Source organism: Ciconia boyciana, chromosome 18 (assembly GCF_034638445.1).
Source record: "Ciconia boyciana chromosome 18, ASM3463844v1, whole genome shotgun sequence".
NCBI lineage: Eukaryota > Metazoa > Chordata > Aves > Ciconiiformes > Ciconiidae > Ciconia > Ciconia boyciana.
The window spans coordinates 6,587,867-6,608,977 of record NC_132951.1 but is presented as its reverse complement, the minus strand read 5'-3'; the positions used below and the strand labels follow the sequence as shown (position 1 = coordinate 6,608,977).

The window sequence follows — 21,111 nt, the reverse complement described above, 5'->3', positions numbered from 1 at the left end:
TCCTAAGCTAAGGATGGGGGAAGCACCCACAGGGAGGTTTCCAGGTGTTGGGGTTTTTAATGGGAAAACATCACATTGAGGAAGCAGAAAGCTGCCTGGGATTGAAAAATGGTCTCAGAGCTGTGGCAAATGGTGCAGGATCAGTCCTGTCCTTTCTATCAACTTCCCCACCACAGCCTGGAAGTATTTTAAACACGAGCGTTTCTCTGTGTAGTCTAAATATTAAGCGTATCTTGGCTAAGAGTTCACTTAAACCAAGGATGGACAAATATCTGAAGGTCATAACCACCCTGCTGAGTAATTATTTAGAGTGGTCTAAGGGATATAACTATGGGTAATGGGATGAAAGGAGGAGAGGAAAGTGCAGCGTAGTTATCAGAAAATTCTCCCCGGTACCCTGCTTAGTGCTGCAGAGGGAATCGCAGAGGTCCTTGATAAACCTGGAGGGGTGATTTATGGATTGATACATGAAATGATGGCAAAGCCCCCAAGGAGAAGTGGTGAATGGCCCATCTCCTGAGGCTCTGCAAACTCAGCTCTGTAAATCTGGTAGACCACAGGACACGGAGCACTGGGGTGGGAGAGGAGCTGTTTCACTGATGGATATTGTTGGCAGGGGACCAAATGAGTAGAAACTGGCCACAAATAAGTTTAGGCTGAAAATTAAGGAGCTGGTTTCTGCTGAAGGGAGGGATGAGGCTCCAGGCCAGCCCCGCTGGAGCAGGTGAGAAAGCCGGTGGGTCTGGAGATGGAGGAGCTCTTGCATGGGGAAGAGCTGGCTGCTCGCAGGTGACGAATGCGGCAGCCTCCAGGTAGTCCTAAATTCCTGTATGACGTGCTCTGTGAGGCCAGGTCTATCCTCCTGTCTCCAGTATTATGCTACTAATAATAATCAAAGCTCAGGGAGAGCAGCAATCTTCCTTGGCAAACACCTGGATGTTCCCCAGTGCATCTGGAGAGCTTCTGCTAACTTTAGTGGGTGATGCGTCTTGTAACACTAAGGCTTATGTCTGTATTTTGTGAAAATATACCTCAAAAAATTGCTGGTATTGGTTTGAGGGATGGGCTGAGTTACCTCTGTGGTCATTTGTACCTGGGCATCTGCTGTCTGGGAGCTGGCTGCATCCTCTGCCTGGCGGAGGAAACTGCTTTGGTGAGGTAGGTACCAGGCACCAAGACAGAATCTTCTCATCCCATCTCCCTTTCTTCAGAAACTAACTACAAGAAAAATTAAAACACGGTGCTGTTTTTAGAAAGCTCTTTGCACAGCTGAGAGGGGTGTTTCTGGGGGATCCTCCCTCCCCCAGCATGTCCCACTCCTAACATGGGATGGGAGAATTCTCTCCTTGGGCTTTCTCCTCTCCAGATGGGCAGTTGAAAGGCGTCTTGAAAGGACACGGGGAGATCAAGGGTTGCAGTGTGAGGAGCGAGGCCGGGGGCTGACATGGTCCTTTTTGGTGTCATGTTCAGCTTATCTTCCCTCAAGTAGGTGCGAGCAATGGGGAGGGGGGGCTGCTGATGGCCCCATAACCCTGCCTGCGTGGGAGGACAGACAGACAGACTGTGGGAAGCGAGGAAGGAGCAGCGAGAGACTTTGGGGGCTGTCTTGTGAAGGCTTTGGTGTTCCCCGAGCATCCGCAGCATTGCCTTCCTGGGGCTCTCGGTTCCCGGCTCCCCACTCCCAGTGCCGGCAGGAGCCGGGCTCGGAGCACAGCCCTGCCCCAGCTTCCCTGACCTCCCTCCCGGCAGGGCACTGGCCGCCTCCTCCCGTGCTCTGTGCCTCTTTACTGCTTCCCGCTCCCCAGCAATATTTTACATGTCGCCCAGTAATGCTTGGTTTCCTTAATAGCGTCTCATGTGGGATTTTATCAAAGGCTTTAGGACAATCCCAATAAATTATATCTACTGATTTCCCTTTATCCATTGTTTTGTTGATTCCATCAGAAATCCTCTCCCAGAGCGGACGTGCAGGCTTTGCCTTTCAGAAGCTACCCCAGCTTGTTCCATTTCTATCTTAGCTTTTCATGTTTCAATTAATTTTGAAATATTAAATTATTGTTCTGGATAGCCCTCAGAACGTATAATCTGAGGAGCAACGCTGGCTTGCACTGCACCTAGGATCTGGATGTAGCAATCATAGTTTCTGGTCTTGGGCACCAAGAGGGGATGCTTTTGGTGGGACCTTTGCAGAAGTGGTGCTCATGTTGAGACCTCATCCCTGCTTCCAGGAGCTGGGAATGTCCCAGCAGCGAAGGGATGCATCTGAAATAATCCAAGGTCCAAAAAAACACCGGCTCGCCTTGAAGCACAAACGCACGAGGCTGCTCATTCCCCGTGATGTTGGCTGAGCGCTAACTTGCTCCGGCTTTGTCCTTGAAACCCAAAGAGTAGGAGTTTGCCGCCAGGCTGGCTGTGGCGGTACAGAGCGGGGAGGAGGCGGCGGCGAAACCAGCCCATCAAGGGTTAATCATTTCCATTGCAATTGTGTCATCTCTTTGGGGACCTCTCGCTCATTTTGCGAGCGGGCGCTGAAAGCCGAGGCGCGGGGGCTCGTTCTTATTCAGCTGCACGCAGCTTCAGAAGCACCGGACGGCCGCGCAGCTGGGCTCGGCCACCTCGGCCTTGCAGATGGATAGAGAAAAAGGATTTGTGTGCTTGCGTGTGCTTGCGTGTGCTCGTGCGCGCGCGCGTGTGTGTGTCTGAAACCTAATTGTCTGCTTTCTAATCCGTCAGCCGGGGGGACAGCTTGCACGAGCCCCTTCCAGGCAGGCTGATAAATGCAGCGCTGCCAGGCCCCTCTGCGACGTAGTTTGGTTTAATTGGGATTGCTACGTGCACGGACTCTGCGCGCGGGGAAGGGATGCTGTGCACGGGGAGGCGCGTGGCCAGGCTCCAGAGGGACGGACCCCTGTGTCCCGCCGGCCTCCTGATGGGGTCCGGGGAAACAGCGTTTGGCAAAGCGACATGAGGGTAACCCAGTGCTGGTCTGGGCGAGCCTAAGGGTGGCTCCATGTTGAGTTAAACTGGTGACATTACTAGTGGCACTGCGTGGTCCTGCTCTTACAGACTTTGTATCTCGGCAGGGTTCAGCATCCCCCAAGACTGGGCTGTGAGTACACCCGGCTACTGGGATTTTGGGATCGCCCAGGGTGTGACGCAGAATGTATTGACATCAGTGCGCTGGCTCGGAGACGTCGTCCGCCACCTTCAGCGCAGCATAAGGAGCCGTGCAGGGCTGTCCTCTGCCCCGGCTGTCCCCTGCCTGTCCCTCCCGATTACCGGCACCGATGCATCTCCTGAGCATCTCCCAGCCCCGAGCACGTGGCAGCTCAGGGACTCCCCGAGCCAGAGTGGCATTTTGTCTTTAATACCCCTCAATGGATTTCCCATGAATTTGTCTAGCTGATTTTTGTAAACACGTAAGCTTTAATCATCCCTGGAGAGCTGTGGCAAGGACTTCCACTGCTTAACCACGCACCACGTGAGGAACCATCTCCTCTTGTTTCTTTTGAACCTGCTGCCTCTTAATGTTATTGGATATCTCCTAATTCTTTTATTGGGAGACGCAGTGAGCAATCAATCTCGGTTCACCTTCCTGAGGCCTCTTTAGCTGCTTCTTTCCCAGGCTGAGATCTTCCTCCTTTGGACTAATTTTTTTGATCGTCCTACTCCAGACCTTTTTCCAGCTCTGCTGGTGACGTCAGGACTCTGCGTGTGGCGACATCCTCATTCGTTATGTAATCAAAGGTGATGTCATGATTACAGCAGATGGTATTTGCATCAGCATTGGTTGCTTAGTGCGTGTTGATGTCAGGAGATCCTTGTGTCCTGCCCAGTCACGAGAGCTTCTCACAAAGCTGCTGATCCTCAACCTAGGGGTTTAATAATAATATTTTGCCTTTGAGTTCCCCGGCTGAAAGAGACAGGGCCTGGTTATTATTTATCAGGAATCACTCGCTGGGCTTTGCAAGATATTCCTGACTTAGAGGAGTTACGTGTCCGTGTCGTTTCATCCCCCAGATGCAGTCACCTCCAGGTTGGTACCCACCAACTCTTCCATCATAAATGCACATCAGGTTTCAGGACAGGTGATTTGAGGGAGTCACGTTTGCAGGTGAGGGATTGCAGGATGGCAGACTCTGGCTACTTGTGTGGCCATTAGACATCTCCCTCATGGCTGGAAAATCAACTGTGTGGTGCCGCTTTATCCCGGACCCCAGCGGGGTCCCGGTGGTGCCGCAGGGTTTGGAAGCCGCGGGGCAGGAGCAGGGTGCCCAAGCCCAGGGTTGCCCCGGCCCAGGCTGGGTCGTGGTCCGGCACCTCTGCCCCTGCCACCTGCCTGGCACGTGCTTGGGCAGGACCGCGGTGCACCGACTGACCCCGGCCCCTCGCCCTGCCCTCCTGCTGCCCTCTGCGTCCCCATCCCTCCTCCTCCTCCCTCTCCCTTTCTCCCTTTGCCCTCTCTCTGCTTCTCTTTCTCTCCGCACCTGCTCCTCTCCTTCCCTCCCTTTTCTCCTTCCTCCTCCCCTCGCCTCTCTCTCTATCCTCTTATCTCATCCCCCTTGTTTTTCTCCTCTCTGCCTGTCCAGCTGATTTACATGCACGCTGCGTTGAAGCAGCTCAGCTGGATCTAATGCCTCCTGCCGCGAGGAGCAGAGCCGTCTCCGGACGCGGTGCAGCCCTTCCCCGGGCAGGGGCAGGGAGGTGCTCTGTGCACCCCACCACCTTGGCCCACGCTTTGGCCCCTTTCTGCATCGCCTTTCGCTCTTCATCCCCTCTCCTTCCCTTCTACACCCTTTATCCACCACTGCTGTCCTCTCCATCTCTCCTGGCGGGTCCCCGACCCACGTGCCCGTGCTGTCCAGGTCTCCTCCGGCCTCCTTCCTGGGGGCGTGCAGGAGGATGGACCAAAATCCTGCAGCCAGCCCAAGAGCTGGGGGCTGGTTTGCTGTAACTGGTGCCATTCCCGTGGCCTTGGCACTAATGTTGACCTGAAAACCCGATGCTCAATATTCCCAGGCGGAGCCCGTGGGTCCCCCACCCCTCCGCCTGGATCCCGGGGCCAACGCGGGAGCCTGGACACCTCTCCTGCGCCCTCCTGGCCCTTGCTGCTCACGGAGCCGGGATCGAAGTGCCGTGTTATTCCCTGGCTCTAATCACTCCCGTTTCCATTCTGCTGATTTGTATTTCCGCGAGAGGAAGATGCCCTGATTAATATCCCCTCAGAAGAGCTTTATTGCAATGGCTCCTGCCTCTCTAATTGGAAAGTGGTCTTAACCTTTCATGCAAGTGGCTGGGACATTCCCTGCCTGCCAGAAACCCTGGGAAGGGTCTTGCTTATCCTGAATTTCAGGGGAGTGGGAGGTTTGGAGACTGACTCTGCCTCCGAAGCAGCGCAGGAACCCTTCTGCAGAAGAGGGCACTCCTGGGCATCAGGTCCCTGACACCAGGGGATGGGACCATCCCCAGCACAGCAGGTTGTCTGAACAGAAGTCAAGGGGGGATCGCAGCAGGGGGACATGCTGGGATGGTCCAAAACCAGCAAGCACCCAGCCAGCTCCGAGCCAACAGCTCGGTGCTCCCCACCCACGTGCTAATTAAGGGCCCATCGAGGAGCGCGTTCATGCGGTGTCAACAGAGCTGTTCCCGGTTACCCTCCTGCGGCTGGGAGCAGGATCTGACCCGGCAGCCGGGATCCTACAGCTCTTGCTCCCCAGGGAGTCCCAGGCCCACCACTAACCCGCACTGGCAGCTTGAAAGCCTGCCTTGCACTTAGCTGCTTTCTGATCTTCAAAGGCTCTGAATGCCCAAGGAAATCAGACCTCGTGCCTTTTCTTCCCGTGCAGTCCCCAGATCCGGACTCTCATGCAATTTATTATCCCCGACACGTGCTGATCCCTCCCCAGCCCTGCGTGGGGAGGGAGCATTGCTCTATCGCTCTTCCTCGGGTACCGGAGCTGGGCCTCCCCAGCCGTGGTGCGAAGCTGCTGCTCCTCGCCCGCTCCCAGTGGCTCCCCACCCTGTGATGCCGAAGGCAGGGCCAGGGAGACGCGCCAGCACAGGCATCACCAACTTTGTCCTGCAAAATCTTCCCGCTGGCTTCCCAGCGATGCGTCTGCCGGCCGAGTCTGGCAGCTGCCTGCTCCAGGCAGGTCCCTCGGTCCCCTGCCAGCAGGTTTTGCTGCTCCATCCCTCCGACCTGTGATCTCGGTCCCTGCGGCTGCAGAGCCTCTTTTCGTTGTGCCCCTCCTAAGCTGGTGATGTGGCTGCTTTATTAAGACCCCGACTCACCTCCGGGGTGCTTTTACCTCCCCTTCCCCAATCCCTCTCCTCCTGAGGTTACAGAAAAGATTTTTTTTTTAAATTATTTTTTAATTTTGGTATTTAAGCTGGTTTAGCAGCTGCAGCAGTGAGTGTTCCTGATAAACAGACCAGGAGATCCAGAGAATAATCTCTCTGCTTGGTGACGGCAGAGGCGCCTATCGCAGCTGCTGGCAGCACGCAAAAAAGCCATCCTCATCCGCTGCCTGCTCTATCAGCCCAGGGAGGGGAGGAATTGCCTCCCTCCTTAATCGCAGAATTTGAAATCCCAGCTAGTCTGTACCTTTTATTCTTCAGGTTCGTGGGGCTTTGCCGTGTGGGTAGAGGGAGAAATAAGCAGCTCTCGGATGGGAGCAGGAGTTGGAGAAGGGACCGGGAAGGGGTCAGGTGAGCAGCAGCTCCTCTCCCTTTGCCAGGTATCTCCTGGACTCACCGCTCCACAACACTTTCGTGGCATGCCTTTCTTCAGGGAGGTGGGTTAAGGCTGTATTTTTAATATTAAAGTCACAAAACGCAGTCAGCATGAGCTGTTGTGTGCTCCAGAAGTTTTTGTAACGCTGTTCTGGTCGGTGAGAGTACGTGCACCGTAGATATGCCTGCCAGAGCCCCGGTGCCGGGGCAGCTCCCCGAGAGGTGTCAGGGAAATACAGTAAAAAGAGCGGATGAAAGGATACAAAAACACAGGGAAGAGCCAGAGATGCTTTGTTCTTGCCTCAAATAAACACCAGCAAGAAAGATGCTCAAGCTTGTCCCTGTGTTATAGACCAGGTCAAGTAAAGGAACTGGGTTTGTGGCATAGGAATGGCCCAGACTTACGAGTATTGTCCAGGGAAGCCGATATGCTGGTGCTGGACTGCAAGATACTGCATTTCATCTGTAACGAACCTCTGTCTAGAGGATGTGTGATGCTGAAGCCATAATATCTGTCAGGGGGTAGTTCTGGGGTGCAGGACAGGGCTGGACATACCTCGATAACCCCACAGTGACTGCAAAGCAGCGTGCAGATGAAAGGTGCCTCTGCTCCGTGCTCAGAGCTGCTGAATGACAGTGTGGCACTCGTGCACGTGGGCTGTCACTGCTGACAGTCTGCTCAGCCCAACAGTGGAAACACAAACGCCCGCCATGCTAGAGACTGGCGTCGGAGTCGCTGGAGATTGCCTTTAATGAGACAGATAAAGCAAAATGAAAAGCAAATTAAGATGCAGGGCTGTGGGAGCTGTCTCGAACGCAGCGCCGTGACTTTCTTGGGGAGAAGCTGGGGTTGCAAACAGTGGCAGAGGCACTAGAGAGGCGATGGCAGGAGATGGTCATCTTGCATGGACTCAAACCAGAGAGCAGGCAAGTCCTTTCCAGTGCCTTTTGCAGATATCCTACTCCTCCGCATCCCACTGTGAGATAGGAAGCAGACCCCTGTGTCGCACCTTTGGTCTCAGGGTGCACGAAGCACAGTGTCACTGTCATCCCCTCTCTGCTCCCCTGTCCTCTCCCCCCGTCTCCAGTGCCTGGGTGGGTTTTGGAAGTCCTGCAGTCGCAGGAGGCAACTTTCCAGCCGCGTCCCAATGATGCTGATGGAAATGGCCGGCTGCCTGAAGCAGGGATGCTGTGGTCCAGGGCTGCCCAGGATATTGGCAGTCCATCCCAAACTTTCCATTGAGCTCAGAGCATCTTGAGCTATTTCTGTAAAAATCCTGCGCTGGGTCAGGAGGCAGGAAAGGGGCTTTTGCTCCAGCCAGGTCTGTTCTTGAGCAGAGAGTGTTTAACACAAAAAACCCTCCTGTTTCTGAGCAAAAAATGCTCAGGCGTTGACTATCAACGTGAGCAGCATTGCTCAGGCAAATGGTGTTTACACCCTGAAGCCTTCAGACTTTCTAGATTTCACCTGCTTCTCTGCAGAAACCCCTTGAGAAAATGTTACCGAACAAGGCAATACTTGGGTGGATAAATTGCCTGGAACAAACGAGCGGGAATTCGTATGATCCCATTCTTCATGTAAGAAAGATGTTACTCTTTAAGCAGTCCCCAGGGAAAGTGCCCACCCTGGGGAGCATCACCCCGGGCTGCCCGTGTTGGCCGTTCCCTGCTTTGGACCAAGCTGCCTGGGTTTCCATGCACTGCAGGGCTTTCTGCCATCCCTTCCCAGGAATTGCGGCGGAGGGGGGGGAATCGCAAACAGCAGCAAAGCAAGTTTTCTCCCCCCTTTTTTTTTTTTTTCTTTTTCCCCAGCCCTGGGCTGGAGGGAAGGGGGATTTGGGGAGTGCTTTAAGACCGGCTGCAGAACCAGGGTGTTGAGAGGGAGGTTTGGTACTGTGTCTTGCTGGTGCTGTGGGAGCCGATCCTGCCGCCAAAGACATTTTGGGACACGTACGCTCCAGTCGTCATTGCTCGACCCTCTCATGGCGTAGCTATTTCTGCCTCAACTTTCCAGCAAGCTGCCTCCAACGCTTCCCAGTCTAAAACCACGCTGGTTTAGAGAGCCAGTTTCATCCCCCCTTCCATGTCTCATTTGCATATATTTGCATAGCACACAGGTTTCTGGGAGGGGAGGAGGCGCTGGAGAGGCACATCCTTTATTCCTTTTTTTTTTTCTTTTCCCCTTTCAGCAGAATTGTATTTATTTATTTAAACCCAGCGCTGTTGCTCTGAGGGGCTCATTCCTCGCCGGGTCCCACAGGTGACTCGCTGCTGGACAGAGGTATCGGGTTGGTGCCCCCAGGCCCCATCCTGGCACCTTTGCTTCTCCCTCAGCCCCATTTCCAAAAGCCCCCCCGGTCCCTGCCCACCGCAGAGCCACCGTCACGCGTCCAAAGGTCCCCAGCCTCCTGCCACGGAGCACAGGTCCCCACCGGCGTGCCGGTCCAGCATCCTTCTGGGTTGGTGACCGGTGGTTGGGGGAGGTGATGGGCTGGGGGGAATTGGCTTCTCAGGTCTGTATTTTTCCAGTTTCCCAGCCAAATTGGAAATGCAAACAACCCGCCTTCCCCTCCAAAATCTGGGCAGACGGAGCTCATGGTTTTTTGGCAGTGAATCTTCCCTTCCAGGGATGCTCTCAGTGTAAAACGCCTCTGGGACCAAATGCAAGCTGGGTGTAAACTTACTGGAATTGCCACTCGCTATAGGTGATCGCACGGGGCCCTGTGCTCGCCTGCCTTCCCACGGCATCTCCTCCGGCAGGCGCTGCTGCTGCCTGGCCCGGGCAGGGGGTAGAGGCTTCCTCCCCGCAGCTCCAACCTTGCGATGGCCTTGCGGAAGAGAAAGAAAACTCCATTTTCCCCAGAGTTCGCTGTGTTTTCCCTCTCCTTTCTGGTCCCTCTCTAGGTTTGGTTGTCTCCCTGGCACTCCTGAAGGGCTGGTCCCTTGGGATTTGCCACTCCTCTTGGGAAACAGCAACCCCCTTTCCCTTGGGATGGGTTTCATCAACCCCAGCAATGGCCCTTCCCGTCCTGAGAAGGGAACCTCTCATTGCTCTCCTGCCATGGCCCCCCTCACCTTGGGGTGCTGGGGCGGTGGGCAGCTGGGGTAGCGTAGGTTCAGGGGATGTGGTAACCCCCAAACTGGCCCATCCCTGCGGGCAACCACTGGTGTGAACCTCCAGGAACGGGGCAGTCGAGCTGATGCATCTGTGTCCTGGTTCTCGTTTGCTGGTGGACCCAAACGAGAGATTTGAGACTGGGCGTGGGGTTTGCCTTATGGGCCATCATTTCTATTCTTTCTCTGAGTTACGGTAACGTGAACCCCTCTAGGGATATTCCACACGCACCCTGTGCTGGGCGAATTCAAGGTGTCGTTTTAACAGAAATTAAACCGATGCATCCCCCCAACCTTATGTGTTCACTCCTTTCCACGTAAGCCATCTTTCTTCCCGGGCCCTCGCGCCGCGTGGGCTGGCTGTGCTGCGCGGTGGGAGGGTTACAAGCCGGGTGGGATCCCGGGGTGGTCAGCTGGGAAGACGCACGGTGCCTGCATCCCTGGTGGTGCTCGAGGACAGCCCTGCCTGCGGGCTGGGCAGCCTCTTTGCACTGCGGGGTCACCCTGAACCGATCGGTCGCAGTCGTCTGCCCATCCCTCGCGGGCAGTAACACTGTTGGGGTAGAGCTAATATTGCCTGTCATAAAGAAATTTAAACAAGTGGGTCCAACCAACTCCTCTGCCTGGTCCTCTCTCCTCCTTGGCCTTGGGCACATCCCTTCATGTCTCTGCTACACTGTCCTTTGCTGTCAGAGGGATGAGAGCAAGGTACCCCCTTATTGGCCTACTGAGGTGGAAGGGCAAATCAGCAGGAGAATATCACGTTGGGCTCTTGGTCTGTCACCAACGGGGCTGTGCAGACACTGGGCTCCCTTCAGCTGGATTTATTCCTCCTCCAGGGCACGATGAGGAGAGGGCAGCCCACGTGCATGGGTGGGGACAGCAGGACGGGGAAGGTGACAGCGGCCATTGGCACGTGGGGCGAGGGGAGGTAAGGCGCGTGGTTCCTGGAGCGGCGAGGTGCGGGGCGTTGGGACGTTGGGATGGGAGAGGACCAGCCCCGGGCATGTGGAGCCGCCTGGAACGTCTCACACCTGGCTGGGGTTTAATTTTTTATGCAAACTCCTGTTTGCAGCGTGCACGGTGTTGCGGTTCCTGGTATTGCAGAGTGCGGAGGCGAGCTGCTGAGCTGCTGCCTGTGCTGAAAGCCAGCTCTAACCGAGCAAGGGGGAGAGCTGGCTGGCTGCGGCCGGCACGGCACAGCACGGCTCTGCCCGCTGAGGGCTCCGCCGTCCCTGTGTGCCGCGGAGGCACCCGGGCAGGGCAACGCGGCAGGTGGCACTTGGCCGTCACCGGCCACAGCCTGGGTACGTGGGATCCGGGCTGGCAACACGGCGAGGCTTTGCAGATCTCCATGCTGGAGACCATCTCCTTTAAGACCTGGCCTCAGGTTATCAAAACCTAGAGCATCCTCCGGGGTGAGGGCCACAGAGCCCCCCAGCTCGCGTGGGGACGGGGAGGGGGCTCCAGCACAGGACGCAGCCCGCTCTTTGCTCCCGTGCCCTCTCACTGTGAAGCTTTCCAAGCCGCCCAGCTCAGAGGCTGTTTGTCTTCAGCTTGACCGTTCCTCCGCCTCCCCCGCCTGTCTCCTCCGCTTCCTCATTCTCGGTGTCGGGTTGAGCAAGAGCAGAGCGGAGCCTCCTCCGGATCAGGGTGAGGCCGGGGGGGCCTCCAGTTCCAAGTTCCTTTTTTTTTTTTCTCTCTCTCTCTTTTTTTTTCCCTCCTCCTTCGCTCTGCACACAAAGCCGGGCTATGATGAAACTCCAGCTCCGTCTTGCTCGCAGCATTCATGCACAGCACATGCTGGAAATAATTGTCCTTGGTGGAGCTCTGCAAGCTGCAGAGTGATTTAACCGAAAAGAGATGGAAAGGAGTTTTATTTCTACACGCTGTGTTTCAGACTCACTGCAGCCCCGGGTTCATCTACAAGGTGGATCGGAGTGAGGCGTGAGCTTGGGCTGGATCTGCAAGCCCTTTGACCACGGCCACGTAGCACCAAGCCCGAGTTAACGTATCTTGCCGTTCAGCAGCACTTATTACGTTGGGCTTGACATGGCTTTGATCTGCTCAAGCAATGCCCTGCGTAGCATAGGCACCGGTACGGGCTCGATGTGAACCCTTCTCTTGGTGTCTCCAAATTTGGGATCAGATGCTGCAATGGGAATTTCTGTAGATGCCAAGTCATGCTGATAAGGGAAATATGTTGGGTGCACACTGCATGCAGAGTATTCCTCACAACCTGGCCTCTCCTTTATATGCCTTAAATAAATCGCAGATGATTTAGCGAGTCTTGCTTTACATTTTCAAGCTGTACAAACTAGCTGGCGAATGCCTGCTAGGAGTGTCCTGTCCTTTGCATTATTTTGACGGGCAGAGGGAAGTACGGTAAGCTGAAAGAGGAGGGTTGGCTCCAGGACCTTTTGGAGGTGTTTGGAGCAAGGACTTTGTCTGAGCTGCCTTAAGCAAAGGGCCCGTCTTTGGGCAGAAAGACAGGGCAAGGACGGAGCAGCCAAGGCCACTATGATATCTCTTTGAATGAGATTTTGCCGTACCCAAAGAGATCTCCCTGTCCTGAGCTCCAGCATGTGCTGGCAGGAGTTGCATGTGGGGAGTGTGTGCTCAGCACCATTCAGGATATGGCTTGTTCTTCTCCTGGTTTGCTCCTTAGTCATACCAAGTCCTCCTCCTCCATCTTCTCCAATTCACACAACAGTACTGCAGTTTGTCAGGCTCTGTTGTGGAATATCTGTCCACAAAAACATTTTGTTTTCTTCAAACTTCCTTTTCTTTCCTAATGGCCAACCCATTCTTCTGTGAATCTCCATAGATTTCTGCTCTTGGTCACCAGGGATCTCCGTTATTGTCCATCTCAGCTGGCTTAGTACTTGGTGGTTGGTCAAGGTCAGATGTGACTGTTTTCTGATCCAATTGGAGAAAAGCCCCAAATCCTTTTGCCATGAAAACTAGGGACTGGTGGCACAACCATCCACCCCTTGGTGAGGGGGACCTGCTTGCCACTGCTTTTTTGGTTTCACCTGCTTCCATTTTGTAAGAGCCAACTGGCGTGAGGAGCAACGTGCAACCTCTAAACTGTTTTCTCCTACCGAGTCAGTAAGATGCAATCTCACGTGTGCTCCTCAGAGCTGGGCAGAAAGAGGCTTTTGCATTATTTACTCTGTTTTAGAGCTGGAGCCAGACCTGCCCCTGGTCTCACTCAGCTGAAGGCAGTAGAGGTGGGAGCGAAGCCCTCCCAGTAACACCATCGGAGCCGCTGGAGCTGGGCTCAGGTTTCTTCCCGAGCCGGTTCTCGTGGCTCAGCAGAGTCCGGCCGTGCTCCCCCTTGGTGTACCGCTGACACGGGATTTTTTATCTCAGCTCAGCCCTGGTGTAGCTTCCCCAAACACCACCCACCGGTGAGGTTTCGTGCTTGGGGTGCTCGAGCCAGGCTATCCCGTGGCCAGCCAGCCCTTTGCAGGCGCTCGGTGGTGAGGCAGAGCCAAATTCTTGACTTCTGGCCCTTCGGTGGTGGCCAGGGTCGGTGTGGGGTGGGGAGAAGGAGGAGGAGGAGGAGGAGGGCTGCGGTGTCAGCCCCGTTTGGAGTCCCCCCACCCCCTCGCCCATGGAAACGGTCCCAGCGAGGCGCTTTGCCTGCTGGCTGCCGGCTTTGCCCCCATCCATCCTTTCTCAAGCACAGAGCCGGGAGGGGGGACCCACTCAACACCCGCTTTCCTCTCCCTCTCCCACCACCCGCATCCCCCCGTTCCCCCCCAAAACCATCTTGCATCGCCTAAAAAACTACATTCTCCCTGGCTGCTTTTTCTTGCTACCCTCTGCTTGCTTCGCCTCTCCTCCCCTCCCTCCCTCCTCTCCATCTCCCTCCCTCCCTCTCTCTGGGGGGAAAAAAGGTCATTGCGCAAATGATTAGTCAGAGCTCAGTTGCTGTAGCAACCGGCTGCTGGAACTGGGACAGGCGTGCAGCGAGGACAACGGAGAGGTCGAGCATCAGCCAGGGCTGGGGGAGCCCAGCCTTTGTATTTGCTTCCAAGAGCAGGGGAGCCAGGGCTGCGAAGCCCCCAGCTCCACGCCATGCACCGGGCCCTTTCACCGGCAGCCCCCGACCACTCGGCTGGGGTTTATTAAATTGCCGGCATCTCGATGTCACCGTGGAGTTGGTACGGCCTTGGTGTTTCTCCGGCGTCTCTTGGCGTGGTGGCATCGTCCTTCGCCGGCCGTGCCCTCTGTGCCGGGAAGGAGGCTCCTGCCCTCGGCAGAGCGGCCGTGGAGCCGGGGCACGTAGTGGTTTCCTCCCCATAGCTGCGACCAAGCTGTGGGGAAGGCATGCCACTGGGGTTCAGGGCTCCTTGTCCTCTTGCAACATCCCACACGTGAAATATGAAGCCAAGTTCCTCCTGATCCTTCACGAGGAACCAAGCGTTAACTGTGTCCTGCCCATTTCCAGTTCCAGAGCGCTGCAGTCCCTCTGCCTTCATCTCCCGAGCAGCTTCAAACAGAAACATTTCCAAACCCTCTTTCTTTCCTCCCTGCCCTAAACTCAAGGACAGCAGCTCAGCATGCAACCTCCGTGGGCTGCTTGGCCTTGGATTACAGGGCAAGGGCTCTTCTGGGGATGGTCCGGCCATGCGCACGGTGGTTTTCACCAACCATGGTCGTGGTTTTCACCACCGTGGTCGTGGTCGTCAAGTGGTTTTGTTGCCGAGGCTGCTGGATGCGGGCTGGGGACCATGCCGTGCAGGCTCAGCCTGTCCCAGCCAAGTCCCAGCCTAGACGACGTGGCCGAGGAGGGCCGGCAGCAGAGCCAGCAGCGGTGTAGGCAGGGACCCCCCCCCCATCTGTTGGCTGGTGGGACCCTGTGCTGGGCTGCAGAACTGGGGAGGGTGGAGGGGGGACCCCGTCTCAGTCCTTGCCCTGGGCAGTGCTGGTTCTGCAGCACCGCAGCTCTCCCCTGCAGCCCCCAAAGCGCTGCTGCACGGGCCCTTCAGGGGACCTCCATGTCCTTCCGGTGTGAACAGGGACCTGTTCCCATCACCAGCTCCTTGCTCTGGAGCAGATATCGGTCCTACATTGGTGTGGGGTGGCAGAGCCCTGCCGCTTGACTGCCTCCATCTCTGCTGTTCCTCTGCACGCCAGTCCTTCGGGGCCTGAAGACCGGTTTATCTGCCAGCGTGCACTGCCTGGGTCTTTGAGCAAACTGCTCCTCGCTCTTTGTGTGTTGAGCAGTGATTTGGGGTCATGCTTCCTTCTGGGACACGTGTGGAGGGTGAATGGGCCTGAGGTTGCAGAGGGCTTTGAGACCCCCAAAGGTAAGTGGAGGAGGAATGAACTGGAGCGGTTGGAAGTTGGTACAAGCACTGCTGGGGAGGGGATGTAAAACCTCCACTTTGGGAGAGCTGGGTGGGCTCTGGGCAGGATTTTGGGGATGTCTTTGGTCTCTTGCTCAAGGTTGAGCTCTTGGAAGATCTAGGAAGCTGTGGGTTGGCGTCCTCAAGCCTAGGAAATTATTTTAGTGTGAGTTTGTGGGAAACGGCAGGAAAGGGCTATTTATGCAGAAAATGGCTTCCAATAAACACGCTTCCTTTGGGAGCAGAGAGAAATTGCTGAGATGTGCTGGAAGTCTTTTCACTTCCCTGGGACTGTCCTCGATTGCCAAAAGTGAGCCAGCCACGTGCCACGGCCATGCCAGTGCTCGGCAATGTTCACAGCCCTGCTCCAAAACCCCATGTCCCCAGCTCTCCATCACCCCATGGGTGGAGAGGAGCTTTCGAGGGCACTGCTCGCTCTGCATTGCCCACTGATGCTCCTCTCGGTCGTATGAGAGGTCCTCCAAACCTCTTGAGATTTCCCTCGGCTCCCAGCATTTCCTTCTTTCCTTCTTTTTTTTTGAAGCCGTGTGATTGCAGAGCGCTGGCAGGGGGTTTTGCTGGTTTAAGGGTTTCTTACCTCATGGTCGCAGAGACAAGCTTAGCAGAGTGACGTCAGAGTGGCCTAAAGGCTCAAAAACCAACAGGGAAATAAAAGGAAGCCAACTGGTCTCCTTTCTTTTTTCTTTTCTCTTGCAAATCTCATTATTTTAAAGGCTGTTCCCTGATTTTTCCAGGGTCTGGAAATCTTTAGGAGCTCTGGATGCTCAGGGTTGGCCACGCTGTTTCGGTGTATTTTTTAGTCGTATTTTCCTTTGGAGGTGGTGAGTAAAACCTGCAGATTCAGTCCAGCTGACTAATATTTCAGGTTATCGAAAATGACAAAAGAAAGGAAGAATGAATGAATGTAAGGCCTCCAGGAGAGGGACAAAAATCCCTGTGACTCACTTGAACACTCTATTTTTGAGCCTGAAAACACAAAATGGTGCCTGTTCCCTGCTGCCGCTTGCAATGGGCTAGGAGACCATCACCATCCAGACCTGGGTTTGGCTTACGGGGCTGCCAAGTCCACAAGCCATTGTGGACTCCCATTGTGGACTATTTTCTTCTACATCTCTTGTCTCTCAGCCCCCTCCTTGCTCCTGAAGGACCCCCAGGTTGACGGTCCAGGCTGAGAGATGGTTGTGCTGGTGTTTGAAGGCATCAACCCTGTCCTTGAGCATCTGTGAGCTAAAAGAAGCGTGGAGAGGGCATTGAGGTTTTTTTCCCCTACGGATGATAACCAATAGAGACTTCAAGCGATGAGCGCTGTCTATGATGGTTTGGGAGCACATCCATGACTGTGGGAGAGCTTACTGCTTGGAAAGGACGTAGGAGGGGAGAGCTTGCGGACATCCTAGTCCCTCCCCGGGCAGTGGCAGAGGTGATGCAGTCCGAGGGGATGGGGAAGCTTTGAAGCCATTTGGCAAAGCAAGCACTCGAGGTCTCACCCATGCCCCTGTGGCACCGCTCTTCATTGGGAACCACCTGCAGAGCAGGATGGGACCATTTGTGATCCCTGGCTGCAGAGCACCCTTGGAGCGGGGTGGGATGTGACCTGGGCTGACCGAGCCTCTGCTGAAAGGAGCAGCCAGGCAGGGGAGCGCAGGGGAGAAGGCGTGCAGCCCTTCCCTCAGCTCTTTCATCTCAATAAGCTTGTGCTCCTCCAAAGAAATGTACTCGTGAGCATTTGTCCGCGATTGCCTTCGAAACAGGCAAAAATCTATAACCTGGGGTCAGGCCCCTCTTCCCGGCTCTCATGTCATGAGATTCCCCCCACCTCCTCCCTAAAACCACAGGGAGCAGCCCCCGCACGCGGCATCTCATCTCGCTGACATGGCTCGGCTGTAGCCCGTGTCCGGGAGGTCGCCAGCAGACGTCGGCTGTCGGTGGTGAAGAGCTGGAGTGGTGTCCTGGGGATGCGACGGGTCCGGGCAGCTCAAAGTGACCCCATCACCGCGGCTGCCCTGATGGGTGAGTGCCACAGGCTGCCGGCACTGCCGGCCCGGACTCTGCCGTGGCAGGGCGGACAATGCTCCTTGCTGGGGTCCGTTGAGGGAAATCCACCATGGAGTTAATGCGTGCTCTCGTTTCAGTCGTCTTTTGTTAACGGGTTTGGCCTGGTGCCACGTGGGGAGCGCAGGGCAGGCAGTGCTGGAGGCCAGCGGGGATGTTTTTTGTTCAGCGTTGTGGCTCCTCGGTGGAAGGGACGGTTGGCCGAAACGGGGCGCATACGAGCGCGGCGGTCACTCCGCCAGCTGCTCTCTTCGGCATTGAATTCCCTGGGGCTTTGTGGGAGCACGAGGAAGCTGCTCGCTCCCAAACCCCGCTGGGGATTTTGCTTGTGCTGCAGCAGAGTGCTGCTCCCCGTGTCAGCTGAGTGGGTGCTCGGGTGTCCCATCTGCAACACCCAGGAGGGATCAGCCCCCACGCGAGATGGAGTTTCCCTTGATTCAGCAGCATTGGGGCAGTGGGTGGCCAACACGAGATGGCTCCTCTGCCTGACCTGGGACAGGTCCATGTCCTGCTCAGCTTTGGTTAAGCCCAGCACTGTTGAGCAGACCCGCTGGATTTGGCCATCTCCCTCTGCTGGAAATGCTCCCTGCTTCGCCCAGCCTTTGTTTCCTCCCAGCTCCTCATTATTTTTCATGGCGTTTCCCCCTCTTAGTCTTGTGCTGCTCGAGGCTGTTGGTGCAAGCTCAGCTTTTGGGCTCGTGCTTGTTCAGCTGAACACTTATCTGTGCGAGCCGGGTTATTTCATGTGCTCCCCGGCACGAGCGGTCCCTGACGGCGAGGCTCAGCCCTGGCTCGGCTCTTTAACAGCAGCGGGGAACAGCACGTCCACGTGAACCCAAGCCCCAAAACGGCCCACGGGGAATGACGCAGCAAAGGTGAAATATCAAAGGGAGATGGGAAGTGCATGGCAGGAGCAGGGGAAACAGAGGAGAGAATAGCCGGAGCTGACCTCAGCAGGGCGGGGAGCCCGGCTGCACGCATGGAAGGGAAATGGGAAAAGGACACAGCTGGGACCAGCCACGGCACCTGCATGCTCTGCCCCAGCCGTGTTGCTGCTTCCCACTTTTCCCCTGGGATGGGCCGGGAGAACGGGCCGGGTCAGGGCCAGCCCCCCGCAGACCGGGGCTCCCAGGGGTGCCTGCTGGGGATTGCAGCACACGCACCCGGCGGGGCAGCTCGGGAGCTCGGCCAGGAGCCACCAAGCAGCCATACGTGACCAGGGATGCTCTTGGGCATCCGCATCCCCTTGTGCCAGGAGCTGGCTGCAAGGAAGCGGCCCTGATCTGGTGATCGTCAGCTCCGGCTCACTGCAGATCCGCCGCGGTGCGCTGCCAGCCCGGCTCCCCAGGTTTGTTTAAAGGCAGCGTGGGGCAGATCGCGTCCGTCCGACCTTCCCTGGCACGTAGCGAGAGCCGGTGGTGTCACCACGATCAGGGCTGCCTGGCGAGAAGCGGCACAAGCCGTCCCAGGGTAGCTGCTGTCCCTTCAAGTGCTCTCGGCTGGGCCCAGGGACGGCTGACTTTTTTTTTTTTTTTTTGCACATGGAGTTTTATTTTTAGCTGGAAAAAACCCAGCCTTTAAAAAACAAACACGCACAAAGTTTTCGTGAAAAATTCTCAACATAATGGGATTTTTCTCTTCTTTGCAAAACTGCCTGTGACATTTCTAAATGAAGGGTTCCTCCTGTCCTTCTGCTTTTCCCCCTCAATCTTCAGTGAAATTTCTCCCTTCCCTAAGCTGCCCTGTTTTCCTCCCCAAGATATGCTCTTTCAGGAGGAGGAACAGCAAATATAAGGGCTGTTTCTTCTGGAATGCTGTTTTTTAAAATTAAAAAAAAGGAAAATGTAGTAGAAAATTTACAAAAAGTCCGTTTTGAAGCCATTAAAATGGAATGGGATTAATAATTTTGGTTGTTTCCCCCTTCTTCCAGCTAGTTCTCATCTGTCCTTAGCCTTTAGTGTGGGAGAACTGGGACAGTAAATGGCAGAGCGGCTCCTACTCTTTCTTTAGTCAAGGGAAAGATTTTTCCATGCAGTTGAGGTCTTCCTTTGGGGCTGGGGAGGAGCTTGTGAAGCTGTTGGCACCCAAAAGCCAACATCTGGAGGGGTTCATGCTCCCAACCTTCTCTTCTCCCCGGTGGAGGGACATTCAGAAGTCATTGGGGCTCTGTGGGGTCCGTGGGGCTGTGGGAGGGCTGGGGATGACCCAGGGGTAGGTCAGGGTGGATGTGAGGACTTGGGGGTGGCACAGCAGAAACCTCAGGTCCTGGGGTCTGTTCCTGGCTCTCCAGCAAGGCTTCCTGGGTGACCTTGAGGAAGTACTTTGTCCTTCTTCATCTTGGTTTCCCCACCTGGGAAAGAGGAGGGCTTGCTCTTTGCACCCATGGGCTTAGGTAGGTAGTTAATACCTTTGAAATACTCTGAGTTGCCACAGGGATTTGATCAGCCACGATGCAGAGGACAGTAGTTTTCCTTCCAGGTCAGAAATACTTCGGTTGCTTTTCAAGAGCAGCTACTGGTTTCTTAGAGTTGAAGGCATCAGAGGTGGGGATGCTTCTGTCCTTAGACAACACAGCTCTCTGCACCCTCTTGATGCCCAGAAACAGCATCCAAACCAGCAGCTGCATTGCAGAAATTTATCCTTCGTGCTGTATCTGAGGGTCTCGCCTGACCCAGGCCAGGAGCCTTCACGCTGCTTGGCTGAGGACACGGCACCGCAGGGCAGAGCTCTTGGCCCTTAGAAGAAAATACTTGAGGCTGTAGCAGGCTGAGGTCGCACCTTCCACTGCGAAAGTCTGGGCATGGCGGGCCCAATTCAGCCACCCAAATTAAAGTTGTTTCCCAGAGATCCCGTCGGAGCAGACGATGCTTCTCTGCCTCAGGTACCCGACCCATCGGCTGGGAAGGGGACCTGCTGGGGGACGTCTGGGGATGGGGACAGTGCTCGTGTACATGCCTGGTGGGAGCCACTGCCCATCTCTCTTCCCAAACCACAGGGGAAATATCAAGCTCATAGGCAGCGGCTGCCTGCAGCCTACGTGGGAGCCTCGCAGCCCCTGGCTGTGCAAAACCAGAGCAGGGAAGGAGAGCAAAGCAAACACGCTTTGTCCAGGCTATTTATTTTGTGCTGGGGTAAGGGATTTTTTTTTGTTTCAAACATGCGATGAGTGTGTTACTCAGCCATGATTCGAGAACTTGTGAGCAATAAAGTCATCCTGAAGTCTGCCAAAAAAAATCTTCTTAGCACACCCACCTCATCACACATTCCCACTGTAGCTACTTTAGTGTGATCTGCTGCTGAAAGGCGGCTACCTCGCGGGGAGGCTGCAGTAGCCATCTGCGAGCTTGCGGCAATGGCCCATGGACAAACCCGTGCCCATTGGCACAGAGCTGTGGGGTGTCACCTGCCTGGTGACTGGGACTCTTTGCCAGTGGCATCGCAAAGATGGTGGGCTGGGGTTTGCTCCAAAATCCAAAAGAAAGCAGAGCTGGAAGGGGCTGCATAGTCTGGTGTAGTCTTCCTCCTGCAGCCTGGGCTGGGTCTTGGGTTGGGATGTTGGTTTTGACCTGTTGGGGTCAAGACTGACCTGAAACCTCCATGAGGTGGAGAGCCATGGACACCTTTGTCCTCCTGCCCTGTGCCGACACAGCTCCGTCAGGGCTGGCTGGATGTGAGGGTGACTTGGGGCTCCAGAGCCCTGCGCCGGCCACCACTGCCGTTTGGGGGTGGTGATGAGCAGCATGGTGCATCCTCCAGGCTGCGGGGAGAGGTGGCATGGAGGCATGCACCGGCAAACCAGGAGAGTGCTGTTGGAAGTGCCTGAGAAAGTGCA

The 21,111-nt window shown here is 55.6% G+C and overlaps 1 protein-coding gene across 22 annotated transcripts in view; it reads left to right on the top strand.

The window, feature by feature from the left end:
- LOC140661112 (uncharacterized) overlaps positions 1-21,111 on the top strand; it is a 127,050-nt gene that overhangs the window by 79,497 nt on the left and 26,442 nt on the right. For 2 of the 22 annotated variants that reach the window (XR_012045612.1, XR_012045610.1), the window contains exon 5: positions 10,686-10,777. The exons of 18 other annotated variants lie outside the window; for them this stretch is intronic. Coding sequence is in view for 1 of the 4 variants with exons in the window: in XM_072882740.1 (XP_072738841.1) it covers positions 17,183-17,237 (55 nt within the window). In the remaining 3 variants the exon portion in view is untranslated. Of the gene's footprint in view, positions 1-10,685; positions 10,778-13,737; positions 17,238-21,111 lie in introns of those variants that run through there. 2 more of the 22 variants (XR_012045616.1, XM_072882740.1) reach the window with 2 other exon arrangements.